Source organism: Glandiceps talaboti, chromosome 7, assembly GCF_964340395.1.
Source record: "Glandiceps talaboti chromosome 7, keGlaTala1.1, whole genome shotgun sequence".
In the NCBI taxonomy this organism is placed as follows: domain Eukaryota; kingdom Metazoa; phylum Hemichordata; class Enteropneusta; family Spengelidae; genus Glandiceps; species Glandiceps talaboti.
Window position 1 is genome coordinate 23,607,725 of NC_135555.1, and position 20,000 is coordinate 23,627,724.

The window sequence follows — 20,000 nt, forward strand, 5'->3', positions numbered from 1 at the left end:
TAAAGGTCAACTTTGAAAGGAATACGAATATGAATAATATGTTGATAACTTCACAGGCTTGAAAGTTTGATGCGACAAAAGATCATGTGAAAGCTGAACCTATTAATTACAATTTCTTATAATGTCGCACAGTATGTTTACCGAAACAGTCAAAGTATACGTCATTACTTATAGTTTTCTGTATTTGCTAAGTTACGTGTAATTTTAAGCCTTAATTATCAAGATTTGTACATGAATTCGAGTGTATAATATCATAGTCATCAGCAGATCTAGAGGAGCTGCGCGACGTTTTTGTATATCCTTTACACATTTGTGCATCGCGAGGATCAATAGTTTGCATGTATGAACACGTCTATGTCTGAAATTTTGAAACGTTAAAATTAGGTGTATGAATACAGCAGAAACATGGCATGACCAGAATGTCGTTTTTATCAGTGGTGGACAATAAGGTATATGAATACAGCAGAAACACGGCATGACCAGAATGTAGTTTTTATCATTGGTGGACAATTAAACTGACTTTAAAGGTGATGGAAACTCTACTCCTTATCATACTATCAAACTGACATACATCGATACAAAAACAACACTGGGTCCTTCTGATGTAGGTTCGCGCGACTCCTGATCAGTTTGTTTATCTCGGTGAAAGCTCGTCATGTTGTAACATGTAATATACCATAAAATTCGAGTGTATGGATTATTTGAATTTTGTCGCTAAAAGTCGCATTCGATGGTTAGTAAGCTAACAACAATCTTAGACTAATACATGTATTGTCATGGCGCTTAATCAAGGCCAAAAGTTATCTCGTCAAATGATGTACCAATACCCTCAAATGATGTAAAAATACCCACAAATGATGTACTAATACCCTCAAATAATGTACCAATACCTTCAAATGATGTACCAATACCTTCTAGTGATGTATCGATACCTTCAAATGAGTCGATGCTGATAGGTGATATGTCACGTGGGGAAGCCCTAGCACAGCCGATTGTCAATCAACCCTACGTCACAAAACGTCATGATTCTGACCAGGGATGCTTTCGATTATGAATGCCCGGATAGCCTTGGAACAGTTAACTGACGTCACGTGGGAGCCTCTGGTCGCGTGAAAATCAAATGCATTTTACTGCATTTGAGGTACCCCTGGGAACATAATTAAATCCGTGATTCAAGATAAAAACATTGGTTCGTATTTCCAAAATAGTAATATTTAGACAATTTTGAAATGAGAAATGATTTCCTCACTAAATATGAAAAGATATGAAATTATTCTTTTGGAATTAATTGATAAACGTAACCAATCACATGTTGTCCCCATCTAGGGTCAGGTCAGGTCAGGTCAGGTCAGGTCAGATGTCTACACCTGTATCTCGGGCTATTTCCTTGGGCAAGATTTGAACCATGACTGTGCCTCAGTCAACCCAGCTATATAACTGAGGACCTGGTAGGATAGAGGTTGCAATGTGAATGCTTTAATCCTATGCGCTTATAATGGCTTCAATGGATTGTAAGCTCCACAGGGATTTAAGTATAAAGGGCCGTTGTGTCGCTATAGATCCGAGCCAGAGGTAATAATTGTAAAGCGCTCTGAGCACCCAGACTGGGTGAGATGTAAAAACCTACATTATTAACATTATTATGATCTGATTATCTGTGATCATTTTTCAGAATAATATCGTTACAACGAATGTATTGAACTCATCAATGGTGTGAGGTATACTGAGGACATACACTCCACAATAATCTTGTCATAATTAGTAAAATATAAATTATGAAGGAATATAGCAATATTAGAATATTGAACCTGATAGTGTTAATAAATATTTAATCAAACATGTGGTAGAACAATTATGTGTGTGTGTGTGTGTGTGTGTCTGTAAATTACGTAATCGCAGGACTTTCATTCATGGATTCGGTGCAATGGTTCCAGAACTTCCAGTCTAATCCCATTTACAGAAAACAATTAGTTGATGTAAATGAAACGAATTCAGATTCCATGGATATTCACTGTGGTGTTTCTCAAGGAATTATTCTGGGGCCACTGCTGTGTCTGTGCTATGTGGATGACATGGAAATGTCAATGAAATGTAAACTCCATATTAGTGCCACATAAGGATGTTAATCACATTGCCTCAGTGTTAAGCAAAGAACTTGAATCATGTAACAAATTGCTGATTGACAATAAGCTTCATTCCATCTAGGGAAAACAGAATTCGTTCTATTCGGCTCGAAACGCAAACTGCATAAGATTTCTGACTTTAGAATAACTTGTAATAAGCGAATCTTTATTTACGCATAAGCTTGTTTACGGTTGATATTCATGTTCTGGTTTTGTTTGCGTTTTATTCACCCAGTTTTTCTTTCTATTATCTTTCTGTGTACATGTATTAGGTTAGCCAAAGTCTGTACAATGTGACTGTCCCTGTGTATGTATACAAAGTCTGTACAATGTGACTGTCCCTGTGTGTGTATACAAAGTCTGTACAATGTGACTGTCCCTGTGTGTGTATACAAAGTCTGTACAGTGTGACTGTCCCTGTGTATGTATACAAAGTCTGTACAGTGTGACTGTCCCTGTGTGTATACAAAGTCTGTACAATGTGACTGTCCCTGTGTATGTATACAAAGTCTGTACAATGTGACTGTCCCTGTGTATGTATACAAAGTCTGTACAATGTGACTGTCCCTGTGTGTATACAAAGTCTGTACAATGTGACTGTCCCTGTATGTGTATACAAAGTCTGTACAGTGTGACTGTCCCTGTGTATGTATACAAAGTCTGTACAGTGTGACTGTCCCTGTGTGTATACAAAGTCTGTACAATGTGACTGTCCCTGTATGTGTATACAAAGTCTGTACAGTGTGACTGTCCCTGTGTATGTATACAAAGTCTGTACAGTGTGACTGTCCCTGTGTGTATACAAAGTCTGTACAATGTGACTGTCCCTGTGTGTGTATACAAAGTCTGTACAATGTGACTGTCCCTGTATGTGTATACAAAGTCTGTACAATGTGACTGTCCCTGTATGTGTATACAAAGTCTGTACAATGTGACTGTCCCTGTGTGTGTATACAAAGTCTGTACAATGTGACTGTCCCTGTATGTGTATACAAAGTCTGTACAATGTGACTGTCCCTGTGTGTGTATACAAAGTCTGTACAATGTGACTGTCCCTGTGTGTGTATACAAAGTCTGTACAGTGTGAATGTCTCTGTATGTGTATACAAAGTCTGTACAGTGTGAATGTCTCTGTATGTGTATACAAAGTCTGTACAATGTGACTGTCCCTGTGTGTGTATACAAAGTCTGTACAATGTGACTGTCCCTGTGTATGTATACAAAGTCTGTACAATGTGACTGTCCCTGTGTGTGTATACAAAGTCTGTACAGTGTGAATGTCTCTGTATGTGTATACAAAGTCTGTACAATGTGACTGTCCCTGTTTGTGTATATACAAAGTCTGTACAATGTGACTGTCCCTGTATGTGTATACAAAGTCTGTACAATGTGACTGTCCCTGTATGTGTATACAAAGTCTGTACAATGTGACTGTCCCTGTATGTGTATACAAAGTCTGTACAATGTGACTGTCCCTGTATGTATATACAAAGTCTGTACAATGTGACTGTCCCTGTATATGTATATACAAAGTCTGTACAATGTGACTGTCCCTGTGTGTATACAAAGTCTGTACAATGTGACTGTCCCTGTGTGTATACAAAGTCTGTACAATGTGACTGTCCCTGTGTGTATACAAAGTCTGTACAACGTGACTGTCCCTGTGTATATGTATACAAAGTCTGTACAATGTGACTGTCCCTGTGTGTATACAAAGTCTGTACAATGTGACTGTCCCTGTGTGTATACAAAGTCTGTACAATGTGACTGTCCCTGTGTGTGTATACAAAGTCTGTACAGTGTGACTGTCCCTGTGTGTGTATACAAAGTCTGTACAATGTGAATGTCTCTGTATGTGTATACAAAGTCTGTACAATGTGACTGTCCCTGTGTGTGTATACAAAGTCTGTACAACGTGACTGTCCCTGTGTATGTATACAAAGTCTGTACAATGTGACTGTCCCTGTGTGTGTATACGAAGTCTGTACAATGTGACTGTCTCTGTATGTGTATACAAAGTCTGTACAATGTGACTGTCCCTGTGTGTGTATACAAAGTCTGTACAGTGTGACTGTCCTTGTGTGTGTATACAAAGTCTGTACAGTGTGAATGTCTCTGTATGTGTATACAAAGTCTGTACAGTGTGAATGTCCCTGTGTGTGTATACAAAGTCTGTACAGTGTGAATGTCTCTGTGTGTGTATACAAAGTCTGTACAGTGTGAATGTCCCTGTGTGTGTATACAAAGTCTGTACAATGTGACTGTCCCTGTATGTGTATACAAAGTCTGTACAATGTGACTGTCCCTGTATGTGTATACAAAGTCTGTACAATGTGACTGTCCCTGTGTATGTATATACAAAGTCTGTACAATGTGACTGTCCCTGTGTGTATACAAAGTCTGTACAATGTGACTGTCCCTGTGTGTATACAAAGTCTGTACAATGTGACTGTCCCTGTGTGTATACAAAGTCTGTACAACGTGACTGTCCCTGTGTATATGTATACAAAGTCTGTACAATGTGACTGTCCCTGTGTGTATACAAAGTCTGTACAATGTGACTGTCCCTGTGTGTATACAAAGTCTGTACAATGTGACTGTCCCTGTGTGTGTATACAAAGTCTGTACAGTGTGACTGTCCCTGTGTGTGTATACAAAGTCTGTACAATGTGAATGTCTCTGTATGTGTATACAAAGTCTGTACAATGTGACTGTCCCTGTGTGTGTATACAAAGTCTGTACAATGTGACTGTCCCTGTGTATGTATACAAAGTCTGTACAATGTGACTGTCCCTGTGTGTGTATACAAAGTCTGTACAGTGTGAATGTCTCTGTATGTGTATACAAAGTCTGTACAATGTGACTGTCCCTGTTTGTGTATATACAAAGTCTGTACAATGTGACTGTCCCTGTATGTGTATACAAAGTCTGTACAATGTGACTGTCCCTGTATGTGTATACAAAGTCTGTACAATGTGACTGTCCCTGTATGTGTATACAAAGTCTGTACAATGTGACTGTCCCTGTATGTATATACAAAGTCTGTACAATGTGACTGTCCCTGTATATGTATATACAAAGTCTGTACAATGTGACTGTCCCTGTGTGTATACAAAGTCTGTACAATGTGACTGTCCCTGTGTGTATACAAAGTCTGTACAATGTGACTGTCCCTGTGTGTATACAAAGTCTGTACAACGTGACTGTCCCTGTGTATATGTATACAAAGTCTGTACAATGTGACTGTCCCTGTGTGTATACAAAGTCTGTACAATGTGACTGTCCCTGTGTGTATACAAAGTCTGTACAATGTGACTGTCCCTGTGTGTGTATACAAAGTCTGTACAGTGTGACTGTCCCTGTGTGTGTATACAAAGTCTGTACAATGTGAATGTCTCTGTATGTGTATACAAAGTCTGTACAATGTGACTGTCCCTGTGTGTGTATACAAAGTCTGTACAACGTGACTGTCCCTGTGTATGTATACAAAGTCTGTACAATGTGACTGTCCCTGTGTGTGTATACGAAGTCTGTACAATGTGACTGTCTCTGTATGTGTATACAAAGTCTGTACAATGTGACTGTCCCTGTGTGTGTATACAAAGTCTGTACAGTGTGACTGTCCTTGTGTGTGTATACAAAGTCTGTACAGTGTGAATGTCTCTGTATGTGTATACAAAGTCTGTACAGTGTGAATGTCCCTGTGTGTGTATACAAAGTCTGTACAGTGTGAATGTCCCTGTGTGTGTATACAAAGTCTGTACAATGTGACTGTCCCTGTATGTGTATACAAAGTCTGTACAATGTGACTGTCCCTGTGTGTGTATACAAAGTCTGTACAATGTGACTGTCCCTGTGTATGTATACAAAGTCTGTACAATGTGAATGTCCCTGTGTGTGTATACAAAGTCTGTACAGTGTGAATGTCTCTGTATGTGTATACAAAGTCTGTACAGTGTGAATGTCTCTGTATGTGTATACAAAGTCTGTACAATGTGACTGTCCCTGTGTGTGTATACAAAGTCTGTACAATGTGACTGTCCCTGTGTATGTATACAAAGTCTGTACAATGTGACTGTCCCTGTGTGTGTATACAAAGTCTGTACAGTGTGACTGTCCCTGTGTGTATATAAAGTCTGTACAGTGTGAATGTCTCTGTATGTGTATACAAAGTCTGTACAGTGTGACTGTCCCTGTGTGTGTATACAAAGTCTGTACAGTGTGACTGTCCCTGTGTGTGTATACAAAGTCTGTACAATGTGAATGTCTCTGTATGTGTATACAAAGTCTGTACAATGTGACTGTCCCTGTGTATGTATACAAAGTCTGTACAATGTGACTGTCCCTGTGTGTGTATACAAAGTCTGTACAGTGTGAATGTCTCTGTATGTGTATACAAAGTGTGTACAATGTGACTGTCCCTGTTTGTGTATATACAAAGTCTGTACAATGTGACTGTCCCTGTATGTGTATACAAAGTCTGTACAATGTGACTGTCCCTGTATGTGTATACAAAGTCTGTACAATGTGACTGTCCCTGTATGTGTATACAAAGTCTGTACAATGTGACTGTCCCTGTATGTATATACAAAGTCTGTACAATGTGACTGTCCCTGTATATGTATATACAAAGTCTGTACAATGTGACATGTCCCTGTGTGTGTATACAAAGTCTGTACAATGTGAATGTCCCTGTATGTGTATACAAAGTCTGTACAATGTGAATGTCCCTGTGTGTGTATACAAAGTCTGTACAATGTGACTGTCCCTGTGTGTGTATACAAAGTCTGTACAATGTGAATGTCTCTGTATGTGTATACAAAGTCTATACAGTGTGAATGTCCATGTGTGTATACAAAGTCTGTACAATGTGACTGATGTCCCTGTGTGTGTATACAAAGTCTGTACAGTGTGAATGTCCCTGTGTGTGTATACAAAGTCTGTACAATGTGACTGTCCCTGTGTGTGTATACAAAGTCTGTACAGTGTGACTGTCCCTGTGTGTGTATACAAAGTCTGTACAATGTGACTGTCCCTGTTTGTGTATATACAAAGTCTGTACAATGTGACTGTCCCTGTGTGTATACAAAGTCTGTACAATGTGACTGTCCCTGTGTGTGTATACAAAGTCTGTACAACGTGACTGTCCCTGTGTATATGTATACAAAGTCTGTACAATGTGACTGTCCCTGTGTGTATACAAAGTCTGTACAATGTGACTGTCCCTGTGTGTATACAATGTCTGTACAGTGTGACTGTCCCTGTGTGTGTATACAAAGTCTGTACAGTGTGACTGTCCCTGTGTGTGTATACAAAGTCTGTACAGTGTGAATGTCCCTGTGTGTGTATACAAAGTCTGTACAATGTGACTGTCCCTGTGTGTATACAAAGTCTGTACAATGTGACTGTCCCTGTGTATGTATACAAAGTCTGTACAATGTGACTGTCCCTGTGTATGTATACAAAGTCTGTACAATGTGACTGTCCCTGTGTGTATACAAAGTCTGTACAATGTGACTGTCCCTGTGTGTGTATACAAAGTCTGTACAGTGTGACTGTCCCTGTGTGTGTATACAAAGTCTGTACAATGTGAATGTCTCTGTATGTGTATACAAAGTCTGTACAATGTGACTGTCCCTGTGTGTATACAAAGTCTGTACAATGTGACTGTCCCTGTGTGTGTATACAAAGTCTGTACAGTGTGACTGTCCCTGTGTGTGTATACAAAGTCTGTACAATGTGAATGTCTCTGTATGTGTATACAAAGTCTGTACAATGTGACTGTCCCTGTGTGTGTATACAAAGTCTGTACAACGTGACTGTCCCTGTGTATGTATACAAAGTCTGTACAATGTGACTGTCCCTGTGTGTGTATACGAAGTCTGTACAATGTGACTGCCTCTGTATGTGTATACAAAGTCTGTACAATGTGACTGTCCATGTGTGTGTATACAAAGTCTGTACAGTGTGACTGTCCTTGTGTGTGTATACAAAGTCTGTACAGTGTGAATGTCTCTGTATGTGTATACAAAGTCTGTACAGTGTGAATGTCCCTGTGTGTGTATACAAAGTCTGTACAGTGTGAATGTCTCTGTGTGTGTATACAAAGTCTGTACAGTGTGAATGTCCCTGTGTGTGTATACAAAGTCTGTACAATGTGACTGTCCCTGTATGTGTATACAAAGTCTGTACAATGTGACTGTCCCTGTGTGTGTATACAAAGTCTGTACAATGTGACTGTCCCTGTGTATGTATACAAAGTCTGTACAATGTGAATGTCCCTGTGTGTGTATACAAAGTCTGTACAGTGTGAATGTCTCTGTATGTGTATACAAAGTCTGTACAGTGTGAATGTCTCTGTATGTGTATACAAAGTCTGTACAATGTGACTGTCCCTGTGTGTGTATACAAAGTCTGTACAATGTGACTGTCCCTGTGTATGTATACAAAGTCTGTACAATGTGACTGTCCCTGTGTGTGTATACAAAGTCTGTACAGTGTGACTGTCCCTGTGTGTATATAAAGTCTGTACAGTGTGAATGTCTCTGTATGTGTATACAAAGTCTGTACAGTGTGACTGTCCCTGTGTGTGTATACAAAGTCTGTACAGTGTGACTGTCCCTGTGTGTGTATACAAAGTCTGTACAATGTGAATGTCTCTGTATGTGTATACAAAGTCTGTACAATGTGACTGTCCCTGTGTATGTATACAAAGTCTGTACAATGTGACTGTCCCTGTGTGTGTATACAAAGTCTGTACAGTGTGAATGTCTCTGTATGTGTATACAAAGTCTGTACAATGTGACTGTCCCTGTTTGTGTATATACAAAGTCTGTACAATGTGACTGTCCCTGTATGTGTATACAAAGTCTGTACAATGTGACTGTCCCTGTATGTGTATACAAAGTCTGTACAATGTGACTGTCCCTGTATGTGTATACAAAGTCTGTACAATGTGACTGTCCCTGTATGTATATACAAAGTCTGTACAATGTGACTGTCCCTGTATATGTATATACAAAGTCTGTACAATGTGACTGTCCCTGTGTGTGTATACAAAGTCTGTACAATGTGAATGTCCCTGTATGTGTATACAAAGTCTGTACAATGTGAATGTCCCTGTGTGTGTATACAAAGTCTGTACAATGTGACTGTCCCTGTGTGTGTATACAAAGTCTGTACAATGTGAATGTCTCTGTATGTGTATACAAAGTCTATACAGTGTGAATGTCCCTGTGTGTATACAAAGTCTGTACAATGTGACTGTCCCTGTGTGTGTATACAAAGTCTGTACAGTGTGAATGTCCCTGTGTGTGTATACAAAGTCTGTACAATGTGACTGTCCCTGTGTGTGTATACAAAGTCTGTACAGTGTGACTGTCCCTGTGTGTATACAAAGTCTGTACAATGTGACTGTCCCTGTTTGTGTATATACAAAGTCTGTACAATGTGACTGTCCCTGTGTGTATACAAAGTCTGTACAATGTGACTGTCCCTGTGTGTGTATACAAAGTCTGTACAACGTGACTGTCCCTGTGTATATGTATACAAAGTCTGTACAATGTGACTGTCCCTGTGTGTGTATACAAAGTCTGTACAATGTGACTGTCCCTGTGTGTATACAATGTCTGTACAGTGTGACTGTCCCTGTGTGTGTATACAAAGTCTGTACAGTGTGACTGTCCCTGTGTGTATACAAAGTCTGTACAGTGTGAATGTCCCTGTGTGTGTATACAAAGTCTGTACAATGTGACTGTCCCTGTGTGTATACAAAGTCTGTACAATGTGACTGTCCCTGTGTATGTATACAAAGTCTGTACAATGTGACTGTCCCTGTGTATGTATACAAAGTCTGTACAATGTGACTGTCCCTGTGTGTATACAAAGTCTGTACAATGTGACTGTCCCTGTGTGTGTATACAAAGTCTGTACAGTGTGACTGTCCCTGTGTGTGTATACAAAGTCTGTACAATGTGAATGTCTCTGTATGTGTATACAAAGTCTGTACAATGTGACTGTCCCTGTGTGTGTATACAAAGTCTGTACAGTGTGAATGTCCCTGTATATGTATATACAGAGTCTGTACAATGTGACTGTCCCTGTGTATGTATACAAAGTCTGTACAATGTGACTGTCCCTGTGTATGTATACAAAGTCTGTACAATGTGACTGTCCCTGTGTGTATACAAAGTCTGTACAATGTGACTGTCCCTGTGTGTGTATACAAAGTCTGTACAGTGTGACTGTCCCTGTGTGTGTATACAAAGTCTGTACAATGTGAATGTCTCTGTATGTGTATACAAAGTCTGTACAATGTGACTGTCCCTGTGTGTGTATACAAAGTCTGTACAGTGTGAATGTCCCTGTATATGTATATACAGAGTCTGTACAATGTGACTGTCCCTGTGTGTGTATACAAAGTCTGTACAATGTGAATGTCTCTGTATGTGTATACAAAGTATGTACAATGTGACTGTCCCTGTGTGTATACAAAGTCTGTACAATGTGACTGTCCCTGTGTGTATACGAAATCTGAATTATCTTCTGGCTATATAATAGATGAAATAATATATTTGAATATTCTGAATATATTTGTTTGTTCAAGGGAAAATACAAGTATCCTGGTGTTTTGTCACTACGAGTCGGTAGACTTTCCAAAGTAACTATATTGTACTGTCCTAATGGTATCTTCTTTAATACGTATATCTTTCATCTTCGGCCTCGTTTCCATAAGCAGCAACTACATTGTCGCAGTAATTATTCGTGTATGACGTCACACTCAGTTCTAAGTTGTGACCTTGTGCACGTTTTGCCTAGAAAGAAAAAAACAACACAATTACAGGACAGCTCTCACGATTAATTATTTACAACCAAAATTATACCAAAATTACAGTTTATCCTCAAAACGTAGAATGAAAACATTTATACTTACATCATATTGCTTTTTCTTTTCCCTTCTCAATAAAACCACTCCTAAAATAAAGACAAAGCAGTGCATAGTAGTACATCATTAATAGTGACTATACTCTGTTTTCATCTAAAGTTACGTACCTTTATAATGAAAATGTTCGAGGGTGAGCATCGTATGTGCATTGCATGATGGGTAGGCATTAAACCTGACTTGAATCAGGAATTATATTTTAACTGGCAATAAATTATTGGGATGTGTATACGCAAATTGATGTATAATAGTCTGCCACGAGATATGAAGTCAGGTTTGGGTCTGTGCTCTATGTCTCTGTCTGTCTGTCTGTCTGTCTTTCTGTCTGTCTCTCTGTCTGTTTCTCTGTATGCCTGCCTGCCTGTCTGTCTGTCTGTCTGTCTGTCTGTCTGTCTCAAAATGTATTTTACTTACCAAAGATAAAGGCAAATACAAAGAGCGCCAAAACAATTCCGATGATGGACACATACTGTAATTTAAAAACAAAATGTTACAATATGAGTAAACGTTGTCATTGCAAATAGATACTTCATGAACATATCAGCAGTGTAGTATTATCGTTCATATTGGTTTTGTAGTCCATATCTTTAGTTACATGGGTTTGTAAGGCAACAGATAGAGTAAACACTTACCATATGTCTTAAGCCTGAATCTTCTGGAGTTACTGTAACCGTTGTTGTAATACCCGATGTGATTGGAGTAGGGATAGAAGCTATGCAGTAGTAAACAATTTGAAACAAAAAAAAAGATGAAAAAAGATATTATGCTGTAATTAAAAACCAATGTCTACATAACTGGAATGTACCTATATTCAGTTAAGAACGAAATGAACACACATATCAATGTTTGTGCTTCTTTTGCTCTTCCATCTTTCAATATTTTGTCACATTAAACAGAATTATCAGCTGGTTTTATATCAGCTTAAGGGTGCAAGTGGTTGCAACAGACAGCGCCATCAACGAATGGAATCCTCAAGATCTAGAAATACCTCGTAGTTGTTATTACTTACTTGTATCTAATGGAATCAAAGTCCAATTGTATTCATCTCTGTTATCATCACACATCAATTGTGGATTGTCAGGATTAATGGCATTACTCTGAACACAGTAACCATCAATTAGACACGAGTCATTCTGAAAACAATATACAAATACATATACTTAAACTGAGAGAGAGAGAGAGAGAGAGAGAGAGAGAGAGAGAGAGAGAGAGAGAGAGAGAGAGAGAGAGAGAGAGAGAGAGAGAGAGAGAGGGGGGGAAGAGAGAGAGAGGGGGGGAGGGAGAGAGGGATCCGGAGGGGGGGGAGGGAGGGATGGACTGACTATAGAGAGCTAGACAGACTTGCGATTTAACGGATGTGAAATCTGCCACAGCAAGTGGGATAAACCATTATAAATTTTATAAATAAGGGACATGATTATTATCTTCAAAGGCGAATGGAATAAACACCATAATGTTAAATGGGACGCCATTTAATTTTGTCCATACAAAAATTACCTTTTTCACACAATTCCCAGTTGAATTACATTGTACACAGACAGAGTCGTAAACAGTAAACAACAGCTCATCGCTGAATATAATACCATCGTTGCTAACGGATACAATGGTGTATTCCACTGGTAGGTCTAAGGATGTCTCGTCTATTTTCGGTGCATATATTACGAGTCCTGGTGATGGTACAAGGCAAGCCACTTCTGCAAAACTTAGCAACACTGCTTCGGCATATACAAACTGTCATTTCCTCTCATCTACATTAAAAGTACAGTATGTGTTATATTGTGTTAGCGCCATCAATATCAAAAGTATAGAAATTTTAATTTCTATACTTTACAAAAAATAAATTGTTTAAACTGAAAATATGAAAATAATAATATTTATTATCTTTATAATGTTCCCAACGTGTTACAATGCTACAAGCACGGGGGACCTATTACGAGTGAAATACATTTTAGTTAGATATACACAGATCTGAACTACTGCACAAACTCGAAGACAACCATAATGAAGGAGATACTGACATACAGATCTACAAAGTCAATCCCCCCCCCCCACACCCCTTTTCCAAATTAAGGGTTTACTGAGTATTGAAATTTTGAACAATATACATGCCATTGGCATAATGTGATACTCCGAGAACTTCCGACTGCGAACTGTCGGTCTTGTTCACACTGTGTTAGAAGCCACTGTTTATTATGATCACGTCACTTGTGACGGAGAATGCTTCGATGGATCTTAGGGATCAAACGGGTTAACTGTTCCTTACTGTAACGTATTGACCACACCTATAGGGTTTTAGAATGGAATGCGACAGTTTAAGACTTGAACTGAATTGTATATGGAATTTAAAAACATTAGTGTAATTATAAAATCTATACAAACTTACATGTAAAGTTACCTATAGTAGTTCACATGCTAATAATTACCTCAGTAGTTTGTATTTGACACGTCAGATTGCTTGAACCCAAAAAATTGCTCCCAATCACAAAAACTGTTTCGCACGGTTTAACTCTGGCGTCACAAAGACCCTGGTGTCTCAAGCAGCTAGCCTGTGGTGGTTGATTGGCGTTGACAGAGCAATCACTGCCGATGTAACCATGGTAACAGTGACACTGGTTATCGACACAATCACCTTTGAAACTACACTGACTGGGGCAGATAACAGAGACTACATCAGATGGGGGTACTAAATCACCATTCTCATCTTCCTCATAAAGAGAAGTGTTCCTTGTTGCCATGTCAACGCAGGAAAATGCAAGACTTTCCACAGCTGCAGCAACAAACGACTTATCGTCTGTAACCTAAAGAAGTGTAAAAGAACGAAATGCAACTCAGGTTTATTTGATATTCTCATTAATGGCTTACGTATGTGTCGATCAGCTGAATATAATGCATATATCAACATAATATAACATGATATAACATAGATATCCACCTATCTACCCACACAACCACACCCATCTATACACCAACCCACCCATCTATCTACGCACACACCCACACACCAATCCATCTATCTACCTGCCTACACAACGTTTCAATTTAGTATGTGGTTGTTATAAGTACATATCATGCCAATCGCAATGTCCAGTATTTCAACAATGTACAACTATTCGACAAAAAAATGGCTGTGCATGAAATTGCTTTTGTTTCATGTTATCTCCAAAACTGTCTATTCACCTTCTTAGTGACGTTGGCGAATATAGTTTTCATATTTCACCAGGTAGCCGTATCGAGATAGTCGCTCACAATTTGTGTACCGTGATAGTATTATCGATAGGAAAACGTTTCGCCACAAAACTAAGGGACTGACATTAATTAGGGGAGCGGGCAAGTGATTGTGTTAAAAGGGTTGATCCTCCCCACGCCCTGGCACGAAAATGACAGACCCACCCCTCCCCTGTCATTGGAATATGTTTGACAAAAATGTCTTTGGACAAAAATAATGACCCTCCCCAACCACGTACATAGAAAACCGTGACTCCCCTCCCCAGGTGACCACCACCGTCGGCCCCGTCGCCTATAATTTGTCGCCACTCACTACACTTACCTGGATATCTGTCATACATTCTGCAATATACGGGGAGGGATCTAAATCAACAAGATCAAGGCATGAAGCAGTGAATGATTCATTCATCATTACACCGGCACAGAATTTAAAAGCATCGTCTTCAGTTATACCACTAGGTGTAGGCCATTCTGGAATACTTGGTTCAAAATTAGGATCGTACTCAAAATCATAAGAATAGTCTTCTCTGTAGTCGTCATATATGCTTCTGTCTGTTGAGTGTATGTTTTGAAAGTCATGTACGACACTCATTTCAGTCGATGGTATTGGTGTCGGTGCAAAGCAGGGATTTTCAATTACGTGTGGAGAGTTAGGAGCATAAATGTGTGTCTTGTCAGTTCCAATACGGTTCTGTTCAAGGTGTGTAGTAAAGTCACAACAAATAAGATTGTCGTCATCTACTGTAGAATCTGGACAAACACAGGACTGGCTATAGAAAACGTCATCCTCGCCGATAGACGAGTTCTTGAAATCTGTGAACAGATTTTCTCCATCTTGCACCCTGATATGAAAGAGAACGTTTGTCATGTTTTTAGAGCGTATTTTTTGTTTATAGAATGTCTCTATGTCATGGTCTCTATTTTCACATATTTTAATTTTACGTACTTCAACCTTTTTACCTCCCTTGAGTGTTATATTATCCTTGAGTGTGAGCCTGTGTGTGTGTGTGTGTGTGTGTGTGTGTGTGTGTGTGTGTGTGTGTGCGTGCGTGTGAGTCTGTTGACGCGATATCTAAAAAAACACTGCATCAATTCTAGTGAAACGTGACATCATCCTTTATGATAACAACAACAAGAAGCAAACGTAATTTGTTACATAGATCAACCATAATAATGCGCACCTCTCCTAGGAAGTTTGTCCACATTTGATCAAATTCTCGTTACTTTTGATGTTACATATCGACCTTCCTTATGGAGTAATGTATGCATAAATGATTGATTTTCGGCAGTTAAGATGTACAGGAAGAATGCAAGCTCCAGAATTTATATAACGTGGTGTATTCATTGATGACAATAGAGTGCACGTTTTATTTTAGTTTTGATAGTAATACGGTATTTGCATAATTATTTATTTTTCATAATTAGACCATATTTTGGAATGAAAGCTTCAAATTTCATATATTTTGGTAAATCAAGGCTTGATCATGTAGTATTTACTTTTACTTTTAATGCGACATTTGCATAATTAATGACTTTTCGATAATTAGTCAATATGTTCAAATTTCGTATAGTTTCATATAATTAATTTCACGATTATGGGGTACATCATGTATAATATCTATAACCCAGAATTTCTCATTCCAACAATGTGTGTAAGACCAAAAACCCACGGTATTGTCCTTACGGGAGGCATTCAGTTTAAATCTGTCATTCATACTTCTCTCTCTCAATTCCTGCTCTCCCCTCAATGTGAGCGCGAACGAATGTATAAATTATGAAATCAAACTCATAATCATAAATGTTGTAAAAACAGTCAAGTTGACATACCCATTCACGCAGACAGACAGACAGACAGACAGACAGACAGACAGACAGACAGACACTCATAGGCACACAGACACACTTATAAACTCATCCACTAAATAATGCACTCATCCATCATCCCACCAGTCTATCTACAACAACAGCAACTCACTCACTCACTCACCCCCACCCACACATTCACCCACTCGTTCACTAAATCAATCGATCACTCACTCACTCAGTCACCCACCCATCCATCCATCCACCCACCCACGTTTTTCTTTCCACAGTGTTACCTGTATATATTGAACACTGATTGTAGTGACTTGCAAGCCCGTTGGGCTGAGTAATTCCTTGTTTCAACTTGTTTTGTTACTATTATGTGATTACATGTCACTCTAATAAACATATCTCATTTTTGTTTGTTTAATATAGTTATTAAGTTTGATAGTTTGAAGTTTAATAGCTACTTTAGTCATTGAGTGAATTCCTGTATTATGTTAACAATACGTGATATTGTCGAATCTTGAATGGAAATCATGTTTACGGAGACAAACTACTCACAATGTTTTAAGTTTCTTCGGAGACATGTACATGTGCAAGAGTATCTTGAACTTTTGGCATGCGTTCAGATTTTAATTATTCATTATTCATTTTACTATAATCATTGTAGGATTTGAATTTAAAAATAGAAACTAATATACAATTATTAGAAAAGAGCATGCGCAATAAACGCTAAGGAAGAACGAGAATTCTGACTGACATGGATCTGGATAACTAGATTTGAATTGGATTTAGGGTGGAACACATGAAAACTGCCAAAAGCTAGTCTAAGATCTAGACTTCTGAGAAGTAACCTTGGCTTAACAAAAGTTGACGGTGAAATCAATTAATTCGCGTAACGTTGATTGCGCCCGGTACCTCTGGTAACAATACCATACGGCATGGACAGTTTTTCTTCTTCTCGTTTTTGAAGTTTCATATATGTATGTATGTATGTATGTATGTATGTATGTATGTATGTATGTATGTATGTGTGTGTACATATACACACTATAAATAAATGATACATATAAATAAATTCGCAATTATTACCTCCAAGACTCTAAAAATTCGCGAACGTCAACTGCTGCTTGCCCATTGCGAAGTGTCAAATCATCAGTGTGGTCATTGTTTGCATTACCACATAGAGCTTCTGTCTTTGCGAAGTAGTCACTAGGTATGGTTACATATATATCTAGTGTATTTGAAATATATACTCCCAGAGTCACTCCAGAATTGGTGTAAACCTTCAAAATAAACAAACGTGACCATATCAAAATAGAATAAGTTAATTAGAAAGTTCTACGCTGAATGAAGGTACAATGCATATTTTTCATCTTGTTAACAGTCGTCTAAAGATCGCAGAAGCGTGAAACTCTGAAATACGACGTGCGTGCGTGCGTGTGTGTGTGTGTGTTTGTTTGTTTGTTTGTGTTGCATATATATTTTCCATTTTCCATTTTCTTGACGGTATAACTTACATAATATCGTGAACGATCTTCGTGTATTACAGTACCCGGAGAAAGTTCTCCTGACGGTACTTCAATTGTAGGGGCTGCAACGTTGTGGCCGTTGATAATAACAAGGTCGTTATTTTCTCGGATGGCTACAGCGTAGTCACAGGATGCACCGCGTCCACATTGATCTAGGAAAGTTTGTATCTGTCGTGCAAAGAACAAAGATGAAATGGAATGTAAAATTAACGTGGCATACTCTTGATAGTTTTTATCAAAACCACTGTCCTTTCATGTGGTGACTTTTTAAAAGTAGAAAATATTGAGGGCTGGCCATGGAGTATGAAAATGCCTACGTACAGATGAGGGTTTAATTCAACAGGTTAAGTTAATGTTATGATAGATATAAGCCTCAAATTCGAATAATGTTCTAAATTATGATGTATTCTATTCGAATTATTATGGCCATTACTCGTAGACATGCCAAATACATCTAGAGGTTATACCCCTCACTATTTTTCTCACTTCAGGTTATCAGTTTGTAATTCCCTATACACATTCAAATCAAACCATGGGCATTTGGAACTTTAAAGTCAAAACGTGAATGAATTCGCGACTTAAAGTTATATTGTTATATAAATATTTGCTGTCTTATTACACATTGTATATATTAATTTCCCACCTCTAACGTATACTTGTCAGTTTCTCCTCTGACCAGTATAAAGTATCCCGTTTTGAAGTTGTCAAAGTAAGAACGTCTGTAACATAGAAACATGGCAGTAATAAGCAATACATAAATAGTACAGGTAATCATGCATCAATCCCACGTATATAATCACTTTTTTCAGCATGCCTGAATATTATATATTTCTATACCACACTCCACTTTAATTTAATAAGACTATTGTACACTTATTCCTTGGCTACGAGGACACCAGTAGACGGCTATTACCTTAAGGACTGTTTAATGTAGCAATTATTTTCTACATTTCAGTGCATGGGGCTATATGGCGACTACTGGTGCTCGAATAAGACCAGGTAATAAGTAATAAGTTTTTTATAACAGATCGAATTCCAAGGCACGTATTATTTCCAGAGTAAACGAAAATCACTGGCCAGGTAGGACAAATCTTACGCTATTGTAACAGTGCCCTAGGGAGAACGATCGATTTTTCCCTCTGTATGCAAATTACGGTCACTGCGGGTCATTAGTCCATATTAAATATACCATGTGACATGGCCTAAGCCAATCACTGAAGGCTGTATGAAAACGATGTGTTATAAAAGTATTACATTAGGAAAGCAAATACTCTATTATAATTGTCGTATATCTTCAACACCAATGAAACATTTTGAGTACCTATCCATTGAGGTTTTTACTAAACATGGTTTAGAAATATAGGAAACTGCCAATTCTGAACAAGGAAATAAAAATTTTATACATACTCATCAAACGTTTGATAGTGTGGATCTCCAGTTGATCGACATTGTTTGTGAGGATAGTCTTCGGGATAGACCTGCAAAAACAATTAAAAACAAGTAAAGAAGGAGGTGTGTCCATCTTCAGCTTGATCACTTTCTCGTAGGATGTATAATGTGTTATATTTAACTAATTTTAATTATTGTGAAATAGAAGATCCATTTAGGCGGCATAGTTACAATATCCATAACTTTCTTATCACGTATCCCCCCCCCTTAGTACTCTACAACTTGAATATAATGCTTTGATTCCCTGATTCACTGAATCAAATGCATACTTACTGTTACATTGTCCACTTTATATCCATTCCAAATACCAAGATATTGCTTCCCAATGGAGTTATCTTTTGTCTCGAATGATATAATCTGGTTTGCTGTATACTCCTCGTCGTCAATAAAATCCCTCCTAGCAAGAACACTAAATGTGATTTCAGCAACTTGTTTATCGTTGTTCCAATCACTTGGATACATCATAAGAATACACTGGCTCAAGGCAATCTGAGAGTGTGACAGGGAATTGGTTGCAGTATCTACAAATGATCAAGTTAAACATAAATCATTACAGTGACAAAGTACACCTGGGTTGTTGTTTTCACTCGGATAGGTTATCAAGAGTGTCAATTCCAGTTTCTCACATTAGTTTTTTCTTATTACAGATTACATGTAAATGGGACAAGTCATTTTCTAGGACCAGCATTTCGTTTACCTCTGTCAGGCAACTGTTCTTAACAACTAAGTTTCAATCCTAATAAATCTTAACTGGGCATGGTAGCATGTGGACATCACAATTTCACAAATCTCATGTCATTATTTTGCACCAAACAGGAATCTACTGTGCAAAATATCATTCACAGCTTACCATGTAGACTTGCTCAGGTCTCTGGGCTTTTTCACTCTTTATTTATTTGAAAGAAAAAAATAACACAATTGTGT

General features: G+C 38.2%; 1 protein-coding gene across 1 annotated transcript in view; it reads right to left on the minus strand.

The window, feature by feature from the left end:
• Positions 1 to 10,816: 10,816 nt before the first annotated feature.
• LOC144438115 (von Willebrand factor D and EGF domain-containing protein-like) overlaps positions 10,817 to 20,000 on the minus strand; it is a 17,544-nt gene continuing 8,360 nt past the window's right edge. The window contains exons 9-18 of the mRNA XM_078127144.1: positions 19,350 to 19,597; positions 19,035 to 19,105; positions 18,271 to 18,346; positions 17,616 to 17,795; positions 17,188 to 17,381; positions 14,612 to 15,131; positions 13,488 to 13,862; positions 12,074 to 12,197; positions 11,697 to 11,776; positions 10,817 to 10,936 (exon numbers count right to left, since the gene is read on the minus strand). Coding sequence (XP_077983270.1) covers positions 10,817 to 10,936; positions 11,697 to 11,776; positions 12,074 to 12,197; positions 13,488 to 13,862; positions 14,612 to 15,131; positions 17,188 to 17,381; positions 17,616 to 17,795; positions 18,271 to 18,346; positions 19,035 to 19,105; positions 19,350 to 19,597 — 1,988 coding nt within the window. The remainder of the gene's footprint in view (positions 10,937 to 11,696; positions 11,777 to 12,073; positions 12,198 to 13,487; positions 13,863 to 14,611; positions 15,132 to 17,187; positions 17,382 to 17,615; positions 17,796 to 18,270; positions 18,347 to 19,034; positions 19,106 to 19,349; positions 19,598 to 20,000) is intronic.